Genomic DNA, 20,785 nt, shown 5'->3' on the forward strand with positions numbered 1-20,785 from the left:
TCTTGGGGATGTTATTCGAAAACATAATGTTAACTGCGGATGACACACAGCTGTACATTTCAATGAAACATGGTGAAGCCCCAAAATTGCCCTTGCTAGAAGCATGTGTTTCAGACATAAGGAAGTGGATGGCTGCAAACTTTCTACTTTTAAACTCAGACAAAACAGAGATGCTTGTTCTAGGTCCCAAGAAACAAAGAGATCTTCTGTTGAATCTGACAATTAATCTTAATGGTTGTACAGTCGTCTCAAATAAAACTGTGAAAGACCTCGGCGTTACTCTGGACCCTCTGGAATCTTTCTTTTGACGAACATATCAAGACCATTTCAAGGACAGCTTTTTTCCATCTATGTAACATTGCAAAAATCAGAAACTTTCTGTCCAAAAATGATGCAGAAAAATGTATCCATGCTTTTGTCACTTCTAGGTTAGACTACTGCAATGCTCTACTTTCCAGCTACCCGGATAAAGCACTAAATAAACTTCAGTTAGTGCTAAATACGGCTGCTAGAATCCAAAAAATTTGATCATATTACTCCAGTGCTAGCCTCTCTACACTGGCTTCCTGTCAAAGCAAGGGCTGATTTCAAGGTTTTACTGCTAACCTACAAAGCATTGCATGGGCTTGCTCCTACCTATCTCTCTGATTTGGTCCTGCCGTACATACCTACACGTACGCTACGGTCACAAGACGCAGGCCTCCTAATTGTCCCTAGAATTTCTAAGCAAACAGCTGGAGGCAGGGCTTTCTCCTATAGAGCTCCATTTTTATGGAACGGTCTGCCTACCCATGTGAGAGACCCAAACTCGGTCTCAACCTTTAAGTCTTTACTGAAAACTAATCTCTTCAGTGGGTCATATGATTGAGTGTAGTCTGGCCCAGGTGTGGGAAGGTGAACGGAAAGGCTCTGGAGCAACGAACCGCCCTTGCTGTCTCTGCCTGGCCGGTTCCCCTCTTTCCACTGGGATTCTAACCCTATTACAGGGGCTGAGTCACTGGCTTACTGGGGCTCTCTCATGCCGTCCCTGGAGGGGGTGCGTCACCTAAGTGGGTTGATTCACTGATGTGGTCGTCCTGTCTGGGTTGGCGCCCCCCCTTGGGTTGTGCCATGGCGGAGATCTTTGTGGGCTATACTCAGACTTGTCTCAGGATGGTAAGTTGGTGGTTGAAGATATCCCTCTAGTGGTGTGGGGGCTGTGCTTTGGCAAAGTGGGTGGGGTTATATCCTTCCTGTTTGGCCCTGTCCGGGGGTGTCCTCGGATGGGGCCACAGTGTCTCCTGACCCCTCCTGTCTCAGCCTCCAGTATTTATGCTGCAGTTGTTTATGTCGGGGGGCTAGGGTCAGTTTGTTATATCTGGAGTACTTCTCCTGTCCTATTCGGTGTCCTGTGTGAATCTAAGTGTGCATTCTCTAATTCTCTCCTTCTCTCTCTCTTTCTCGGAGGACCTGAGCCCTAGGACCATGCCCCAGGACTACCTGACATGATGACTCCTTGCTTGTCCCCAGTCCACCTGACCGTGCTGCTGCTCCAGTTTCAACTGTTCAGCCTTATTATTATTCGACCATGCTGGTCATTTATGAACATTTGAACAACTTGGCCATGTTCTGTTATAATCTCCACCCGGCACAGCCAGAAGAGGACTGGCCACCCCACATAGCCTGGTTCCTCTCTAGGTTTCTTCCTAGGTTTTGGCCTTTCTAGGGAGTTTTTCCTAGCCACCGTGCTTCTACACCTGCATTGCTTGCTGTTTGGGGTTTTAGGCTGGGTTTCTGTACAGCACTTTGAGATATCAGCTGATGTACGAAGGGCTATATTAATACATTTGATTTGATTTGGAGGTGAAGGGTCCGTCATGGTCTGGGGCGGTGTGTCACAGCATCATCGGACTGAGTTTGTTGTCATTGCAGGCAATCTCAACGCTGTGCGTTAGAGGGAAGACATCCTCCTCCCTCATGTGGCACCCTTCCTGCAGGCTCATCCTGACATGACACTCCAGCATGAGAATGCCACCAGCCATACTGCTCGTTCTGTGTGTGATTTCCTGCAAGACAGGAATGTCAGTGTTCTGCACATGGCCAGCGACGAGCCCGGATCTCAATCCCATTGAGCACGTCTGGGACCTGTTGGATCGGAGGGTGAGGGCTAGGGCCAATCCCCCCCAGAAATGTCAGGGAACTTGCAGGTGCCTTGGTGGAAGAGTGGGGTGTCTCTATGTCTCAGTAATGTTCATACAAATATTTACAACTGTTAAGTTTGCTGAAAATAAATGCAGTTGACAGTGAGAGGACATTTCTTTTTTCTGAGTTTAGTAGCACGTTCAATTGTGCGTCAATAATTCAGCATAGCAAGTTTGTATGAAGGTCTGGTTATTAAATGGGTAAATAGTTCAATAGTAATATGCTCTAAAACGCTCTGTTGACAAACACACTTTGCTGCCCTGTTTCCAATTGTCCACAAGGCTGGGTGAACCTATTCAAGTAAGTCAATACATTTTGAAAATGATTTTCTGATTGACTGTAAATCCTGCCACATACCTCTTGTGTCTGAGCCGTTGAATTGCAACTCTACTTTGTCTCTATATTGACTCTTAGCTTGTTTGATTGCCTTGCGGAGGGAATAGCTAACCTGTTTGTATTCGGTCATGTTTCCGGTCACCTTGCCCTGGTTAAAAGCAGTGGTTCACGCTTTCAGTTTCGTGCAAATGCTGCCATCAATCCACGGTTTCTGGTTTGGGAATGTTTTAATAGTTGCTGTGGGTACGACATTGCCAATGCACTTGCTAATAAACTCGCTCACCGAATCAGCGTATTCATCAATGTTGTTGTTTGACGCAATGTGGAACATATCCCAATCCACGTGATGAAGCAATCTTGAAGTGTGGAATCAGATTGGTCGGACCAGCGTTGAACAGATCTGAGTGCGGGAGCTTCCTGTTTTAAGTCTCTGTCTATAGGCAGGGAGCAACAAAATGGAGTCATGGTCAGCTTTTCCAAAAGGCTTTTCCGAAAGGCTGACAAAAATACTAGGATGGAAGACCGTTACAAAGATTCGTTATGACGTTATAATCACTTCCATCCTAGTATTTTTGTCAGCCATCTTTGCTGAAGAAAGTCTCCAGCCTTGGGTCGCATAGCATCAAATTCGTCATGGGAACCACTCGATATGATTGGTCATCGCCCAGCGGTCGCTGCTGGTGATTTGCATAAAGTTGGGAAAAGTTTCTTTTTCACCACCCCACCCAAAGGTCCCCAGCCCTCTCCGCTTTCCTTCCATTGAAATGAATGGGAAGCGATGTTTCACCACATGCCATCTTGTGCTAGTGTACATGGGCCGTTAATGTGTTGTGAAATCTTTGTATAATTCTCTTAATTTTTCTGGACCCCAGAAAGAGTAGCTGCTGCCTTGGCAGCTAATGGAGATCCATTACAAATACAGATGTGTCAAGTTGGCTAGATGTCCTTTGGGTGGTGGACCATTCTTGATACACATGGGAAACTTTTGAGTGTGAAAACCCCAGCAGCAATGCAGTTATTGACACACTCAAACCAGTGCACCTGGCACCTATTACCATATCCTGTTCAAAGGCACTGAAATCTTTTGTCTTGCCCATTCACCCTCTGAATGGCACTAATATACAATCCATGTGTCAATTGTATAAAGGCTTAAAAATATTTCTTTAACCTGTCTCCTCTCCTTCATCTACTGATTGAAGTGTATTTAACAGGTGACATCAATAAGGGATCATAGCTTTCACCAGGTCAGTCCATGTCATGGAAAGTGTATATAAAACACAGGAAAATCACGTTTTTGACTGCACTGGGCCTTTAAAGCATATTGAGATAGGAGTTAGTGAGAGAGAGAGACGGGGCCTATGCGACCACAAAAAAAACATCAGAATATTGTAATTTTTTTAAATAATATTTTATTATAATATGTAATTTCACAAACAGCATATCTCTATATGACATTCACAGTATTGTACACCCTGACCCATCAGATTCATATAAACACTTTGTTCCTCCGTTTGGTTCCCGGTACTCAAAGAAATAGAAATGTCCTCTCCAGGATTCTCATATACAAATAAAAGTACAAGAATAAGAAAAATACTCTCCATATTTTACACATTTATAAAATGTTATTTTCCAACAAAATCTCCCAGTGAATCAAAAAAAATCCCTTGTTTATATAATTTTTCATTTGTATTTATACATATACAATTACATACATGAAAATATTATTCAGTACAGTACGTGGTAGCTTTTCTGTTATAGATGAGTGCAGATTTCTGTAAGTAGATTAAAAGACCATACTGTATCTGTGAAGGTGATTCTCTTGTACTTTCTACAAGGATGTCCAAGGACTATGTACTTGTGTTTCTTGGATTATAAAGAGAACAGGTTTTAAAAATGCATCTTATGATGGCCTCTTTCAATAGATAATTGCCCCTCCCCTCTTATCAAAGTGAACATCTTCATTCTCAGGTTAATTAATGTACCATGCTACCTGGCTGCCACCTGGTGCAGCAGTGCCAGTGACCCACACAACTGCAGCTCTAGTAAAACAATAACGACCAGGCCATAGGAGGTCTTCATGCTCTGCTGGTTTTGTTGTGTCTTATTGGTCAATTCAATAATCTAAGTCAACATTAAGTTGGGGAGTTAATGAACTCGTGTTATTCCAGTGATATTCCAGTTGGCTCCAGATTGAGTGCTGACCTACAGCTACATCATGTCCATGTAAAACACAATATTGTCCTTCTGGTGTGGTAGGTCATCTGATGCTCCTGCTGTCTCTGTGATTCACTCCAGACATTAAGACACAGCCAGAAACAGACACAGCCCATCACCTAGCCTGGAGGTCGTGGGCATTGCTAGCTGTGAGGGCAGTCAAAGTTTTCCTTCACTCCAGTACTAACAGAGGGTCAGGGGGCCCTTGTGTTCAGGAGTAGTGAGGGTCAGAACCAACAACCTTAAGCTTGGAGTTTTTTTTTTAAACCCCCTTTTTCTCCCAATTTCAATTCCGATCTTGTCTCATCGCTGCAACTCAATCGGGAGAGGCGAAAGTCGAGTCATGCGTCCTCTGAAACATGACCTCCTTAACACCCGGAAGACAGCTGCAGGAAACACCGGAGGAAACACAGTTCAACTGACGATCGAAGTCGGCCTGCCACAAGGAGTCGCTAAAGCGCGGTGAACCAAGTACAGCCCCCCCAGCCAAAGCCTCCCCTAACCCGGGTGACACTGGGCCAATTGTGCACCGCCCTATGGGACTCCCGGTCTTGGCAGATTGTGACACAGACTGGGATCGAACCCAGGTCTGTAGTGATGCCTCAAGCACTGCGAAGCAGTGCCTTAGACTGCTGCACCACTCGGGAGGCCAAGCTTGTAGATTTTAGACCGTCTGCCTCACAGCTCTCCCTGCAAGATGATCCCCAAAGCCTCAAAAGTAAGAGGAACTCTCTCCTCCTTCCCTCCCCATGCTCCTCTGGTTTAGATATCAAGAAGGGAGTTAATTGTATGAACAAGGTCCCAATGTGCAGAGCTCTAGGCTTTTCAAACATGAAAGGAATTTCCTTATTTTACACAAAAACACGGCAGTCACAAGTGGGCCTGTAGACAGCTGGGTCTATAAGAGGCCGTGACCTTCTGGAGCAACAGCACTCCATGTTATTTCTGTTGTGTTCCCCCTCTGTCAAATTTTCAGGGGAGAGAAACCTTGTCCTGAAGGAAAATGGAATTGGTTTATCTAAAAGCAAGATAGCAAGTCTGCCAGGGAAATTCTCCAGGATCTAATGTTTCATCCTGGGACCTTTATAACTCCAAGCAACCCCTGACTTCACTGAAGCAGATACTATGAGAGAGGAATACAAAGCCAAATCACCTGACTATGTTTTAGATTAGGCAAGTGTTTGGTGGCTGTAAAGTAAATAAAAGACAGTGGTATTCTCTTGAAGATGGTTCTGAGTCAGATTCAATTGGTTGGATATACTGCTATAATGCAACCCCATGTCAGTGTGTAAACTTTGTCACTATTTGAAAGTCAAATAAATATGATTTTACCTCTACATCGGGACACAGGGGACCATATTTCCCTCCTCTTTCCTATACTAACACCGTGATGATTAACAGCCCCATTACATCTTTTCCTTGAAAAGAGTATGATATGCCATAACTTTGTGTATTGAATTGAAGTAGGGATGTTCAGAAGGGACTCAGGGATCAAAGCACACATTGTAAAAGCCTCACTTGACTTTGTTGTGTTGTGTGTACAGTAATACCATGACATTCCTCCTGGGGATGAGCAGAGGAAGACCGGTATGTTTCGAGATGTGCTGTATGTGAATCCAATTCACAATGACTTCTAATCAGAGGAATAAAAGCAAAGACGGTCTATTATATTGACAAGATATTTGAGTGAGCACTAACAATGGAAATACATGTCCTCAAAGATGGGAGGCAAGATCAGGTGGGACCATTCTAGCCAATAAGCGGGCAGACGCGTGTGAACAACAGACCATAGAGATAGCTAGAGGACACTTATTTGTATTTGTGCCACCATAGGCTATTTAAAGTAGTTTGTTTTCTTCATTGGCTTATTGCCTCCAACTCATAAAAATCCCAACCCAATTGACTACTTTAAAATGGTGGAAGCCCTCAATGGCAATGTCCATGGTAAAACGGGTTATATCCATGATGAGTCCTCTATCTCTATGACAACAGGCACTTCTCTGATATAAAGTTGTTTTTGGGTAAGTTGCCGAAACGCTACGTGCGTCCACTCATATCAGTGCATTCGTAACAACCTAACCATTACGAAATTTCTATTCGATAAAATAAGCCTCACCTAGAAAATTAGCAATTGCATTTTTTGATGACCAAATTCAACACTCTCATGCACCTTCATACAAAAATTCCTCACTTTGTGGGCTTATTTTCGTGGACAGATTTTGTAAAACCTTGCGTCGCCTATTCCTCTATGATAAAAGCTATTGTCAGCTCAGCAGCCAAACAACCAGCAGCACAATCAGCAATGATTGTCACAGACACGGAAGAGAACACACTGTTTGGACATGCTGAGGAAGTATTGCAGAATGCAGGATGAGCAAGAGAAAAGGGCTATGTTCCACACAGACAGACAGACAGACATAACATTTCACATTCTGTCTGCTTCTCCTTCTGCCAATCTTTACCTTTGCACTGACACCCAACGGCACTGTTTAGAATCGAAGTGAGAGGTGGTCTTGTTTGAAAGTAAAATATAAGTGATAAAAATAAGGCGAGTTGTGCGGAAAGCCGTAAGGCACTTCCATTATGGTGGTGGTGACAGCGATCATCAACTAAACACTACACTGACCACTGAGTTCATTACATGACTGGTTCCACAGTGTTTAGTTGCATGGAATACACATCAGATACTTTTAAGTTAAAGCCATCATCATTGCCTTTATCATTGTTATGAGTTGTTTTCCATTATGAGGTAACAATTAAAATTGTTGTTTTATGTTCAGATAACGTTCATGTGTTGATTTTCTCCAATTGTGATGTTTTGTCTTCTGATATTAATGTTCGGGTTTTACAGTGTGATGATGTTCCCATCCTCTCTCATGCTCTCCTGGCTGCTGCTGGTCTTGGTGGGGCTGCCGTTGTGTGTAGGGGTGGTCATGGAGCTCAGGGAGGCCTTGCTGTCTGACAGAGAGCCGCTGCTGGGCAGGGACATGCTCTGGGGGAGGGGCCGTTGCCCCAGTGACGAGGACAATGGAGACTCTCTGTGGCTGCCATTACCATTGGACACACAGCAATGGGGCAGGTAAGGTGGCAGGCTGTCAGTCTCAATGATAAGGTCTCCGTCTCCGTCCTCGTCGCTGTCGCCCTCCGCCATGCTGTTACTGTTGCTATGGTGACTGACACTCTGAGAGGCAGTGCTGGGGGCTGAGTCATGGGAGAATGCGGAGCCTACGGATCCAGAGGAGCTGTTCCCCCCTGCCGAGACCCTGCTTGCCCGGGGAACCACGTTGTTGCGCTGGTTGGCCGGCTTCACCGTCACTATCAGGTTGTGGCTGTTGGCCACCATCATGTCTGTCACCTGGTCCAAAGACTTGCCGGCCACATCAATGCCGTTGACCTCCAGGATCTCATCGTTGACCCCCAGCAGGCCTGTGCTCTCAGCCAGGCCTCCACGCACCAGCCGTGAGATGAAGACACCAGGCACCTTCTCCACGCCCTGAGGCATGACCCGCATGCTCACGCCATCCCGAATATAGAAACCCAGGGGCTTGTGGGTACCGTGCTTGTGCAGGCGGACACGCCGGTGTGTCTCGGGCAGGATATCGACATCGATGATGGAGGAGATCTGGCGGAAATCCTGGGGAAGGCCAATCATCAGGCCTGGTTTGGACTTCTGCTGAGCCGGGCGCAACCCTGCCAGGCCTTTTTTCCTCCTCTGCAGGGAGTTGGTGGCAAAGACCACAGGCTCATCCACATCTACAGGACAGAGAGAGGCACAGACAAAAGCCATGTCAGACAAAGACATAAAATGACAAGGCAGCACCAGAGTCTCAGTTCATTCCAAATATGGACCATCAAATAATGGTAGTATGCTCTGAGACAGTAAGGGGATTATGTTCAAGATGTCAACAGCTAACCTGGGGGTAAGACATGGGTTAAATCTGGTCAGTTGGAGAGTAAAAGGAAGGGAAACAGCACAGGTTTTAAATCTCCTCTAATCTTTTCTAATGCCTCAGTCTGTCTTTCCATGCGTAAACCGTCAAAACCTAACTTTAAGATGTGGAGAAAGTTCACCTTTCAACTCTCAAGAAGGAAGTCTCATTTCCTTACTTTACAAATACACCTATTGATATAAAATGCAGTGGTCTCACTTTATCCTGCTGTATGTTTCTTTTGGCTTTTCTCTGGGGATTCGTTAAGATCAAATATTATGTCAACCATAGAGGCCCTGTGAAGTTATATACTCATTTCTATGATGTCAACAATCTGACCTGAGATTTTCAAAAACAGTGAGTCTCTATTCCACTGTTTTCATAGTTACCACTCCCAATAGCTCTCAACCCATTTCTCCTCTCGGTCTGTCTGTCCCTCACACACACTTTTGTTTCTTTTTTCCCCCAGCTTTATTTAACCAGGTAGACTAGTTGAGAACACGTTCTCATTTGCAACTGCGACCTGGCCAAGATAAAGCAAAGCAGTTCGACACATACAACAACACAGAGTTACACATGGAATAAACAAACATAAAATCAATAATACAGTAGAAAAAGTATATATACAGCATGTGCAAATGAGGTGGGTTAAGGGAGGTAAGACACTAAATAGGCCATGGTGGCGAAGTAATTACAATATAGCAATTAAACACTGTAATGGTAGAATGTGCAGAAGATGAATGTGCAAGTAGAGATACTGGGGTGCAAAGGAGCAAGATAAATAAATACAGTATGGGGATGAGGTAGTTGGATGGGTTATTTACAGACGGGTTATGTACAGGTGCAGTGATCTGTGAGCTGCCTTGACAGCTGGTGCTTAAAGCCAGTGAAGGAGATATTAGTCTCCAGCTTCAGTGATTTTTGCAGTTTGTTCCAGTCATTGGCAGCAGAGAACTGGAAGGATAGGAGGCCAAAGGAAGAATTGGCTTTGGGGGTGACCAGTTGAGATTTACCTGCTGGAGTGCGTGCTACGGGTGGGTGCTGCTATGGTGACCAGTGAGCTGAGATAATGCGGGGCTTTACCTAGCAAAGACTTATAGATGACCTGGAGCCAGTGGGTTTGGCAACGAGTATGAAGCGAGGGCCAGTCAACGAGAGCGTACAGGTCACAGTGGCGGGTAGTATATGGGGCTTTGGTGACAAAATGGATGGCACTGTGATAGATTACATCCAAGTTGTTGAGTAGAGTGTTGGAGGCTATTTTGATCGGGAGGATGGTCAGTTTTACAAGGGTATGTTTGGCAGCATGAGTGAAGGATGCTATGTTGTGAAATAGGAAGCCAATTCTAGATTTAATTTTGGATTGGAAATGTTTAATGTGAGTCTGGAAGGAGAGTTTACAGTCTAACCAGACACCTACAGTCATGGTCAAAAGTTTTGAGAATGACACAAATATTAATTTCCAAAGTTTGCTGTCTTTAGATATTTTTTGTCAGATGTTACTTTGGAATACTGAAGTATAATTACAAGCATTTCATAAGTGTCAAAGGCTTTTATTGACAATTACATGAAGTTGATGCAAAGAGTCAATATTTGCAGTGTTGACCCTTCTTTTTCAAGACCTCTGCAATCTGCCCTGGCATGCTGTCAATTAACTTCTGGGCCACTGATGGCAGCCCATTCTTGCATAATCAGTGCTTGGAGTTTGTCAGAATTTGTGGGGTTTTGTTTGTCCACCTGCCTCTTGAAGATTGACCACAAGTTCTCAATGGGATAAAGGTCTGGGGAGTTTCCTGGCCATGGACCCAAAATATTGATGTTTTGTTCCCCGAGCCACTTAGTTATCACTTTTGCCTTACGGCAAGGTGCTCCATCATACTGGAAAAGGCATTGATCATCACCAAACTGTTCCTGGATGGTTGAGAGAAGTTGCTCTCGGAGGATGTGTTGGTACCATTTTTTATTAATGGCTGTGTTCTTAGGCAAAATTGTGAGTGAGCCCACTCCCTTGGCTGAGAAGCAACCCCACACATGAATGGTCTCAGCATGCTTTACTGTTGGCATGACATAGGACTGATGGTAGCGCTCACCTTGTCTTCTCCAGACAAGCTTTTTTTCCAGATGCCCCAAACAATCGGAAAGGGGATTCAGAGAAAATGACTTTACCCCAGTCCTCAGCAGTCCCTGTACCTTTTGTAGAATATCAGTCTGTCACTGATATTTTTCCTGGAGAGAAGTGGCTTCTTTGCTGCCCTTCTTGACACCAGGCAATCCTCCAAAAGTCTTCGCCTCACTGTGCGTGCAGATGCACTCACACCTGCCTGCTGCCATTCCTGAGCAAGCTCTGTACTGGTGGTGCCCCAATCCCGCAGCTGAATCAACTTTAGGAGACGGTCCTGGCGCTTGCTGGACTTTCTTGGGCGCACTGAAGCATTCTTCACAACAATTGAACCGTTTTCCTTGATGCTCCGATAAATGGTTGATTTAGGTGCAATCGTACTGGCAGCAATATCCTTGCCTGTGAAGCCCTTTTTGCGCAAAGCAATGATGACGACACAGGTTTCCTTGCAGGCAACCATGATTGACAGAGGAAGAACAATGATTCCAAGCTCCACCCTCCTTTTGAAGCTTCCAGTCTGTTATTCGAACTCAATCAGCATGACAGAGTGATCTCCAGCCTTGTCAACACTCACACCTGTGTTAATGAGAGAATCACTGACATGTCAGCTGGTCCTTTTGTGGCAGGGCTGAAATGCAGTGGAATTTTTTTGTAAGTCGCTCTGGATAAGAGCGTCTGCTAAATGACTTAAATGTAAATAAATGTAAATGTTTTTGGGGGGGCTTCACTTAATTTGCATGGCAAAGAGGGACTTTGCAATTAATTGCAATTCATCTGATCACTCTTCATAACATTCTGGAGTATATGCAAATTGCCATCATACAAACTTAGGCAGCAGACTTTGTGAAAATTAATATTTGTGTCATTCTTAAAACATTTGGCCACGACTGTAGGTATTTGTAGTTGTCCACATATTCTAAGTCAGAACCGTTCAGAGTAGTGATGCTGGACGGGCGGGCAGGTGCAGGCAGCGATCGGTTGAAGAGCATGCATTTAGTTTTACTTCCATGTAAGAGCAGTTGGAGGCCACGGAAGGAGAGTTGTATGGCATTGAAGCTTGTCTGGAGGTTAGTTAACACAGTGTCAAAAGAAGGGCCAGAGGTATACAGAATGGTGTCGTCTGCGTATAGGTGGATCAAAGAATCACCAGCAGCAAGAGCGACATCATTGATGTATACAGAGAAGAGAGTCAGCCCGAGAATTGAACCCTGTGGCACCCCCATAGAGACTGCCAGAGGTCCGGACAACAGAGCAACCTTGTGCTGATTGAGAGCAGAGTTTGCTGGGAACAGGAGAACAGTACTTCAGAACCTGCCCCAGAGACAGAAAGTCAGTCAGAGATGGAGCAGGGGTAGTGGGGTATGTGTAAGGACACAGTGAGGATTTCCATAACTCTCAACCCCTACTGAGGGGTCAGAGGTTGTGAAACAGAATCAGATTGCATACCAGTCAGATGAATCACCGCTTCAGTCCCCACTGTTTACATTAAACAGAGCTAGGCTGTCTTGTCTATCATCACACCCACCTGACACATTCTTTGGTGTGACAGAAATAAACAAAATGTGTTGTTTTTAGTGCTAGCTGGCAGGTAGCAGCACAGGGAGGAACCACTCAGGGCTCTGTTCTAAATGTGAAGCGACACTTGCTGGGGAGGAGAGAATATTTTAAGTTATTTTTAAACTGCGGAGAAGGATGTGCTGTATGATCCTGTTTCTCAGAAAGACACGGAGGAGAGGTCTGGATGTGGTTATGTGGAGCACTGCCTGCTGAGAGGGTGAAACATAGGAAGTCATCAACACCTTAAGAGAGGCCATGGCAAAAGAAAGAGAGCTTTTCCCTGTTTGGTTAGAGCTTTGGGAGATCACTGTATGACTAATGTGTATCATGGAGGATGCAGTGGATATGATCCTAACATTCAACACTGGTAAAAGCACACTTAGCTAGTGGCTAGTAATTGCCAATAGGTTTTATGGATGACAACAAACAGATTTGACCAAAGCCACAGGCTGTTGTATGAAGAGATGGATACAATTAGGATTTGATGTATATCCAGGCTCAACTAGAGGACATGAGACATAACAAGTGGGTGACAGTCTGGCCAGACTAGCTGTGAACCCTGACCTCAACACTATGAAGTGAAAACAATCTTCTGGTCACAACAGAAAAGCTCTTCCAACATGGAGAATACACAGAAAACCCAGTATATTCACTGTGTATACAGTATATATGCCAATACTATAAACATTTGCCAGTTATGGAAAGTGTGTGTGGTACAGTTTACATTTATCTGTATGTTTGTGTTAATAACATACAGTTGAAGTCGGAGGTTTACATACACCTTAACCTTAACATTTAAACTCCGTTTTTCACAATTCCTGACATTTAATCCTAGTAAAAATTCCCAGTCTTAGGTCAGTTAGGATCACCACTTTATTTTAAGAATGTGAAATGTCAGAATAATAGTAGAGAATGATTTATTTCAACTTTTATTTATTTCACCACATTTCCAGTGGGTCAGAAGTCTACATACACTCAATTAGTATTTGGTATCATTTCCTTTAAATTGTTTAACTTGGGTCAAACTTTTCAGGTAGCCTTCCACAAGCTTCCCACAATACGTTGGGTGAATTTTGGCCCAGTCCTCCTGACAGAGGGGCGGCAGGGTAGCCTAGTGGTTAGAGCGTTGGACTAGTAATCGAAAGGTTGCGAGTTCGAATCCCCGAGCGGACAAGGTACAAATCTGTCATTCTGCCCCTGAACAGGCAGTTAACCCACTGTTCCTAGGCCGTCATTGAAAATAAGAATTTGTTCTTAACTGACTTGCCTAGTAAAATAAAGGTAAAAAAAGAGCTGCTGTAAGTCATTGCAGTGCTCAGTTACAGCAGCTCTTTTTTTTTTACCTTTATTTTACTAGGCAAGTCAGTTAAGAACAAATTCTTATTTTCAATGACGGCCTAGGAACAGTGCCTGAATGACAGTTTGTAGGCCTCCTTGCTCACACATGCTTTTTCAGTTTTGCCCACAAATTTTCTATAGGATGCTTTGTGATGGCCACTCCAATACCTTGACTTTGTTGTCCTCAAGCCATTTTGCCACAACTTTGGAAGTATGCTTGGGGTCATTGTGCATTTGGAAGACTCATTTGCGACCAAGCTTTAACTTCCTGACTGATGTCTTGAGATGTTGCTTCAATATATCCACATCATTTTCTTTCCTCATGATGCCATCTATTTTGTGAAGTGCACCAGTCCCTCCTGCAGCAAATCACCCCCTCAACATGATGCTGCCATCCCTGTGCTTCACGGTTGGGATGGTGTTCTTCGGCTTGCAAGCCTACCCCTTTTTCCTCTAAACATAATGATGGTCATTGTGGCCAAACAGTTATATATTTTTTTCATCAGACCAGAGGACATTTCTCCAAAAAGTACGATCTTTGTCCCCATGTGCAGTTGCAAACCATAATCTGGATTTTCTTATGGTGGTTTGGGAGCAGTGGCTTCTTCCTTGCTGGGTGGTCTTTCAGGTTATGTCGATATAGGACAAGTTTTACTGTGGATATAGATATTTTTGTACCTGTTTCCTCCAGCATCTTCACACAGTCCTTTGCTGTTGTTCTGGGATTGATTTGCACTTTTCGCACCAAAGAAAGTTCAACTCTAGGAGACAGAACGTGTCTCCTTTCTGAGCGGTATGATGGCTGCGTGGTCCCATGGTGTTTATACGTGCGTACTATTGTTTGTACAGATGAACGTGGTACCTTCAGGTGTTTGGAAATTGCTCCCAATGATGAACCAGACTTGTGGAGGTCCACAAATTATTTCTGAGGTCCTAACTGATCTATTTTGATTTTCCCATGATGTCAAGCAAAGAGGCACTGAGTTTGAATGTAGGCCTTGAAATACATCCACAGGTACACCTCCAATTGATTCAAATTATGTCAATTAGGCTATCAGAAGCTTCTAAAGCCATGACATTTTCTGGAATTTTCCAAGCTGTTTAAAGTCACAGTCAACTTAGTGTATGTAAACTTCTGACCCACTGAAATTGTGATACAGTGAATTATAAGTGAAATAATCTGCCTGTAAACAATTGTTGGAAAAAATTACTTGTGTCATGCACAAAGTAGATGTCCTAACTGACTTGCCAAAACTATAGTTTGTTTAACAAGAAATTTGTGGAGTGGTTGAAAACGAGTTTTAATGACTCCAACCTAAGTGTATGTAAACTTCCGTCTTCAACTGTACATGTTTGTGTGCCTGGGTGGGTTTAACTCAAGTGTTTGTTTGTGTAGGTCTGTTTGTGTAGTTCTGTTTGTGATTGTTCCACAGTCCTCACAGAGCTGTAGTCAGCCCTGCCTCCCTCCCTGTCCCCCTTCATTAGTTTTATTGTCTGGACCCCCACAGAGAGCAGAGCAGCCTCTGTTGTTAAACCCACTCATAGGCTGGAGGAGGCGGGCTGGAGGGTGAGCCCAACCGGAGAGCACGTGCGGGGCTGGGTCAGGAGGAAGGGAGGGATGGGGCCCAGGGTTACAGACCAGGAGGGTTGGGTCTGCTCAATGATCTATAGTAGGTGTCAATAATACATTTTTTAAAGAGCCTGCAGTACAGGGAGCACTGCAATACCTTCTGAATGATGCTTCCTCTGCACTGTGCACAATATCCCCACAGAGAGAATGCCAGAGTTCCTTACAATGGCCTGTAAATGAGTCTTGACATAACAGCTAACTCACACAGACATGCAGGTTAACAGAGATTGAGGGCAAGACCACAGCTACTGTCTATAGAGGAATGGGGGAAATGCCTGCTACTAGAAATAACCCATCTGGAGTAAAATGTCTCTATTTCCCCTTTTTCTACTTCTCTTTCCCGCTCTCTCCTTCTCTCCCTGGTGTCTGTGTGGTTGTATCGGTACACAGTGTATGCATTGCTAGCCCAGGGGTCTGTGTGGTCTATGAGTTCTTCTACTGGGCTGAGCTGTATTATTGACCAACTGGGCTATAATTTGGTTTAATGGTGAGTGAGATCAGAGGCTAATGTGCAGAGTGGCTAGCTACAGGGATACTGTCTCCCTAGTGTAAATGTCTAAGTGTGTGTGTGTGCCTGCATTAGTGCCGATGTAAGGAGGAACCATTGAAACCATCCCTTCACCAGGTCCTGTACCATCTATACTCCCACTTATCTTACAAAGGAAAGGAACAAACACACACACACAAAAATGTACACATTTCTAGGTATACCTGTATACCTGTAATATACACAGACAACTTGGAAAATCTTTGCCCTGTGGTGAGGGGTTGTGGGAGGCTCCAACACATTCCAGAACAAACTGCTCTGATCTCCTAGCAACGTATTCCCCCTGTGCTTCCCTCACTATATCAAATGAATCAACTACCCACCTCGCTAGATCATGTGATCTCTGTAGGCTACATCATGAATCACCTGACTCATGTTATACACTGCATTACGTTACTGCAGCACAGGAGAGAGTCAATTCCTGTTAATAACCAGCGTCAGGAGGTCAATTCACTTCTGAATAACTGCTGACATCTTACATATCCTTGAGCATGTTGAGTTTAATACAATCATTATTTGCAACAAAGCTGGTATTATAAAAGGTGAGATTGCTGCATGTCAAGACAACAATGCAGTCACTAGATTGAAACACTGAGAAGGGCTGAGGTGGGTGAGTTCAGTAGCACTGGGCCTTAGGGGAGGACATTGAAGTGAAGCCAGCAGTGGAGAGATGGGCTTATAGTATTCATGACTCTACCAGAATTGAAAATAACTATAATACAGCTAGACGTCTGCAGCCTTCAGGCATAGACACTGCTGATCCTCTCAGAAATCTCAAACCTCTCCCACTGGATCCTATAGAAATGCTGCTTTACCCCACTTCCCCAAGAGCCTCTCTGACTCTCACACACAGAGGACAAGGAGCAGAGGGGTTGAGAGAGTGGGAGTGTCAGAGAGAAAGAGACAGAGACACAGAGAGACCCATCAATTTGCCTCCTGCCCTTGTCTAGCCTATAGTGACAGATCCCTCTGTGCTGCCATCCATGCTAACCTGGGAGGGTGTCCCCAGAGAAGTCACTGTGTCCCTGTCCTCAGGACCTGGGGGAGGGGGTTGGTCTCCCAAGGAAAGCTACACAGAGAGGTGTGTATTAAGTATCTATGGGTATGGAGTCAACATCTGTCTCTCTGCTCAGCCATAAGCAGATTATGCTGCCTCTTTCAAATAAAATAGGGTGAAAAGGGCATTTGAACTGGTTTAGTTTGCCTCCATTTTGATACAATGCCTTCTTGTCTATAGTTCAGACAGACATGCTATTGCAGAATATGATAGCTTATTGACAGTGGAGTTACACCTCCGTACTGTGTTATTACAGTGTAACAGCTTATTGACAGTGGAGTTACACCTCCGTACTGTGTTATTACAGTGTAACAGCTTATTGACAGTGGAGTTACACCTCCGTACTGTGTTATTACAGTGTAACAGCTTATTGACAGTGGAGTTACACCTCCGTACTGTGTTATTACAGTGTAACAGCTTATTGACAGTGGAGTTACACCTCCGTACTGTGTTATTACAGTGTAACAGCTTATTGGCAGTGGAGTTACACCTCCGTACTGTGTTATTACAGTGTAACAGCTTATTGGTTATGAGTTTGCACTTCATAATGCTGTGTTATTGCAGAGTGGAACAGCTTATTGACTAGCTTATACATCACAATGGCAAGTTATTACAGAATAACAGATCTCACTGACTGACTGGCTGTCTGCAGGCGTTGTATGGCTGCTGAAATCTAGTCGCTTATTTCGGACCATATATACAAATACTAAAAATGTCATGCATTTTTCTGCAGCACCGTTAGCCTTTTTTCTATTGTTTAGGACCAGTTGGCACTACTCTGTATTGAGTGAGAACCCACCACAGCTGGGATAAGTAGTGCCGAGTTTAGCACTATTTAGCTGTCTGGATTCCTTTGAGGAAACAGCTAGCTGATTTCACGCTCTAATCAGACAGACAGCAATGGTCCAATGACTTAGTAACTGTTCCGTCACATCACATAAATCTGACTGGGAGAGTCCTGCCTTCGGGGCACACAGGCACTACTACTCCCTCTTGCCCTGACACCAGCCATGCTGGTGGGTTGTTTCTTCCTCACCCTCATTGTTCTTGTCTCCTTCATTCTAGATTATGAAAACGATCATCACCATGAACACGGGTCCCACTCTGAGCTCATTGTCCTACCCTGGCTGTCATGCTGGCCCAGGCATGCTTTCACATGAATTATTCCAGAGTGAGCAGGCCAGGCAGTGGAATGGAAAGCATGGCTTGGCAGAACCAGCACCAGCGAGCCCCCGTCCTCCAGGGTAGGGGGTTTGAGTGATGGACACCTGATGCTGCCAGCAGGAAGCAGATCAGAGTACTGTGGAGGCATCTCTTTGGCACCACATCTCCTGGATCCCCTTACAACGTCTGGCCACTGGCCGCATTGCAGTGCTGCTCCAAGAATAAACTATTCCTGTCGCAACATTCCAACAGCTGAGCTCTGTTGTTCATCAATGTTCAGATAGGAACATCTTTAAAAATGTTCTCCAAATGAAGATCATATATGATCCAGGAGTTATATTAAGTTTTTTCCTGGTCAGGGCCTGTATCCACAAAGCATCTCATAAAGGTTCCTAGGAATCCTGTTCAAACCTATTTTAAAGTGGCAATCAGAAGTTGAAAAAAATGATAGTGTCATCCCTGCCCAAGTTTCGGTAAAAAGCTGAGGGATGGGGCTGGAGATGTACAACCACTCAAATTCATAGGCAGAGCTATGGATGGAAGGACTGACCATCCATGATATCAACATTATAGTTCCAACCATGTTTTGAGGCTATATTGTGTTTCACGAGATATTTATAAGTTGTGTTTCTCAAGCATTAATGGGTACATTCTAAAAATGGATGTAGCAACTCCAGATTGCCCCTTCCAGACAAAAGAAACCTCCCAGCTCAGAGTAGGTTCTAGGATGATCTTAAGATACTGCTCAGACAAACTCTGAGCCAGGAGTAAAATCAACTCAGAAAAGTTTATCTCAGCTGGTAATCACGACAGTTTGAGGTACTACAAAGGGAAAATATTGATGACGCTCTTTGCCATTGTTTTAATGAAATGTGACACTTTCAACAAACCATGGTGAATGTGACTGTTGCAATGGTAAAACATTTGATATCATTTGACTGACTGACACAATCACTTTGACTACTCTTAATTCTTGTCTAATTTGTTGGCGTGCCTAATATATATATTTCTGGACCAATTCTGATATTTTGAATAATGTGATAGGCATACGAATCATATATTATATTGGTTGTTAAGAGGAATTCTGATAATATCACACTTGTCACTCCCGTTTAACAACTCTAAATTGCTTTGGCACAGTGGGCTAGGCATCAAGTCACTTGCTGATAATATTGTATAAAACATTTGAAAGGTCTATCATTTTTACCAAACACAATCAAAGTTAACATTGGCCTAAAATGTGTTCAATTACCCAATTTAGGCATCTTTTTTTAACAATGGGATATTGTCCAAATGGACAACTTGAAATAACAGGATGTAGGCTCATTAAATAATTGAAATAATTAATTTATTTCTTTATTTTTTCATTTATTAACCTAGTGGTTATAAGTAGCTATCATGTGAATTAGGCCTCGTTAAATCGTTGTCAAAAGCTAAAGAGATACTGTTGCATGTAGGTGTAGATTATTTAGGGGTCGATCATATAGAAATATCAAAACATCGCCTGTCTATAGCGCAGAAACCACTGTCTTGCTGCCTTTTTCAAGACACCTGCTGGTAACTCTTAACTGGTTAAGCTCATGAGGTTTCCTAATGAGGTTTCCTCTCATGACTAAAGAGGCTTCATTTACATTTACGTCATTTAGCAGACGCTCTTATCCAGAGCGACTTACAAATTGGTGCGTTCACCTTAAGACATCCAGTGGAACAGCCACTTTACAATAGTGCATCTAAATCTTTTAAGGGGGGGGGTGAGAAGGATTACTTTATCCTATCCTAGGTATTCCTGAAAGAGGTGGGGTTTCAGGTGTCTCCGGAAGGTGGTGATTGACTCCGCTGTCCTGGCGTCGTGAGGGAGTTTGTTCCACCATTGGGGGGCCAGAGCAGCGAACAGATTTGACTGGGCTGCGCGGGAACTGTACTTCCTCAGTGGTAGGGAGGCGAGCAGGCCAGAGGTGGATGAACGCAGTGCCCTTGTTTGGGTGTAGGGCCTGATCAGAGCCTGGAGGTACTGAGGTGCCGTTCCTGGCTTCATACATAGCTTTTATTTAGACTCATACAAGTAGGAGTAAAATGGCTCCATTCTCAGCACTTACAACCAATTTTCTACTCTGTGATGCTACGTGGATACAGCCCTGGTCACAAGGTAAAGAAAACACCCCACTGTTTCCATCGCATATAAACAGCAACAATGGGTCTTCCCACTGCCATCTAGAAAGGAGCCTCAGCATAGCCTAACTAAACGAATACAGGCAACACAGTATCAACACACAAACACACTTCTATTCTGATTGAAAGACAACATAGTTTGTTAGTGGAGCAGCAGATCAGATCAGTAATCACGTGCTGCACGGGAGGCCGGATCAGCAGTAGGCCACGTACCTGTGTGTGTATGTAAGTGTGTACTGATCAGTGGGACATAACTAATGGGGCTTGTCTTGGATTACCCTTTAAAATTGAGGGCAGCTCTTTTCCCATCCCAGGCAGACGGCATCATTAATATAGGCGATCCTCCCCCCCTGTGTTTGGGAACAGGTAACAGGTAAAGGGATGTTTACTGTTGAAACTTCTCATTAGTTCCATGTTCCTTTGTCATTTTGGCAGCATTCTATTCTTGTCTTCTGTACCACCTGCTGCTGCCTATTCCCTTACAGTCTGCTATTTCATGTATATGTGACAGTGTAAACACTGAGCTGGATCATGAGACAGTATG

General features: G+C 44.1%; 1 protein-coding gene across 1 annotated transcript in view; it reads right to left on the minus strand.

Moving 5' to 3' along the window:
* Positions 1-3,903: 3,903 nt before the first annotated feature.
* Positions 3,904-20,785, minus strand: part of LOC115134284 (partitioning defective 6 homolog alpha-like) — a 39,467-nt gene continuing 22,585 nt past the window's right edge. Inside the window, exon 3 of the mRNA XM_029668093.2 lies at positions 3,904-8,484. Coding sequence (XP_029523953.1) covers positions 7,577-8,484 — 908 coding nt within the window. The 3' untranslated portion in view covers positions 3,904-7,576. The remainder of the gene's footprint in view (positions 8,485-20,785) is intronic.

The sequence above is a fragment of the Oncorhynchus nerka genome, linkage group LG9a, assembly GCF_034236695.1.
Source record: "Oncorhynchus nerka isolate Pitt River linkage group LG9a, Oner_Uvic_2.0, whole genome shotgun sequence".
NCBI classification, from domain to species: domain Eukaryota; kingdom Metazoa; phylum Chordata; class Actinopteri; order Salmoniformes; family Salmonidae; genus Oncorhynchus; species Oncorhynchus nerka.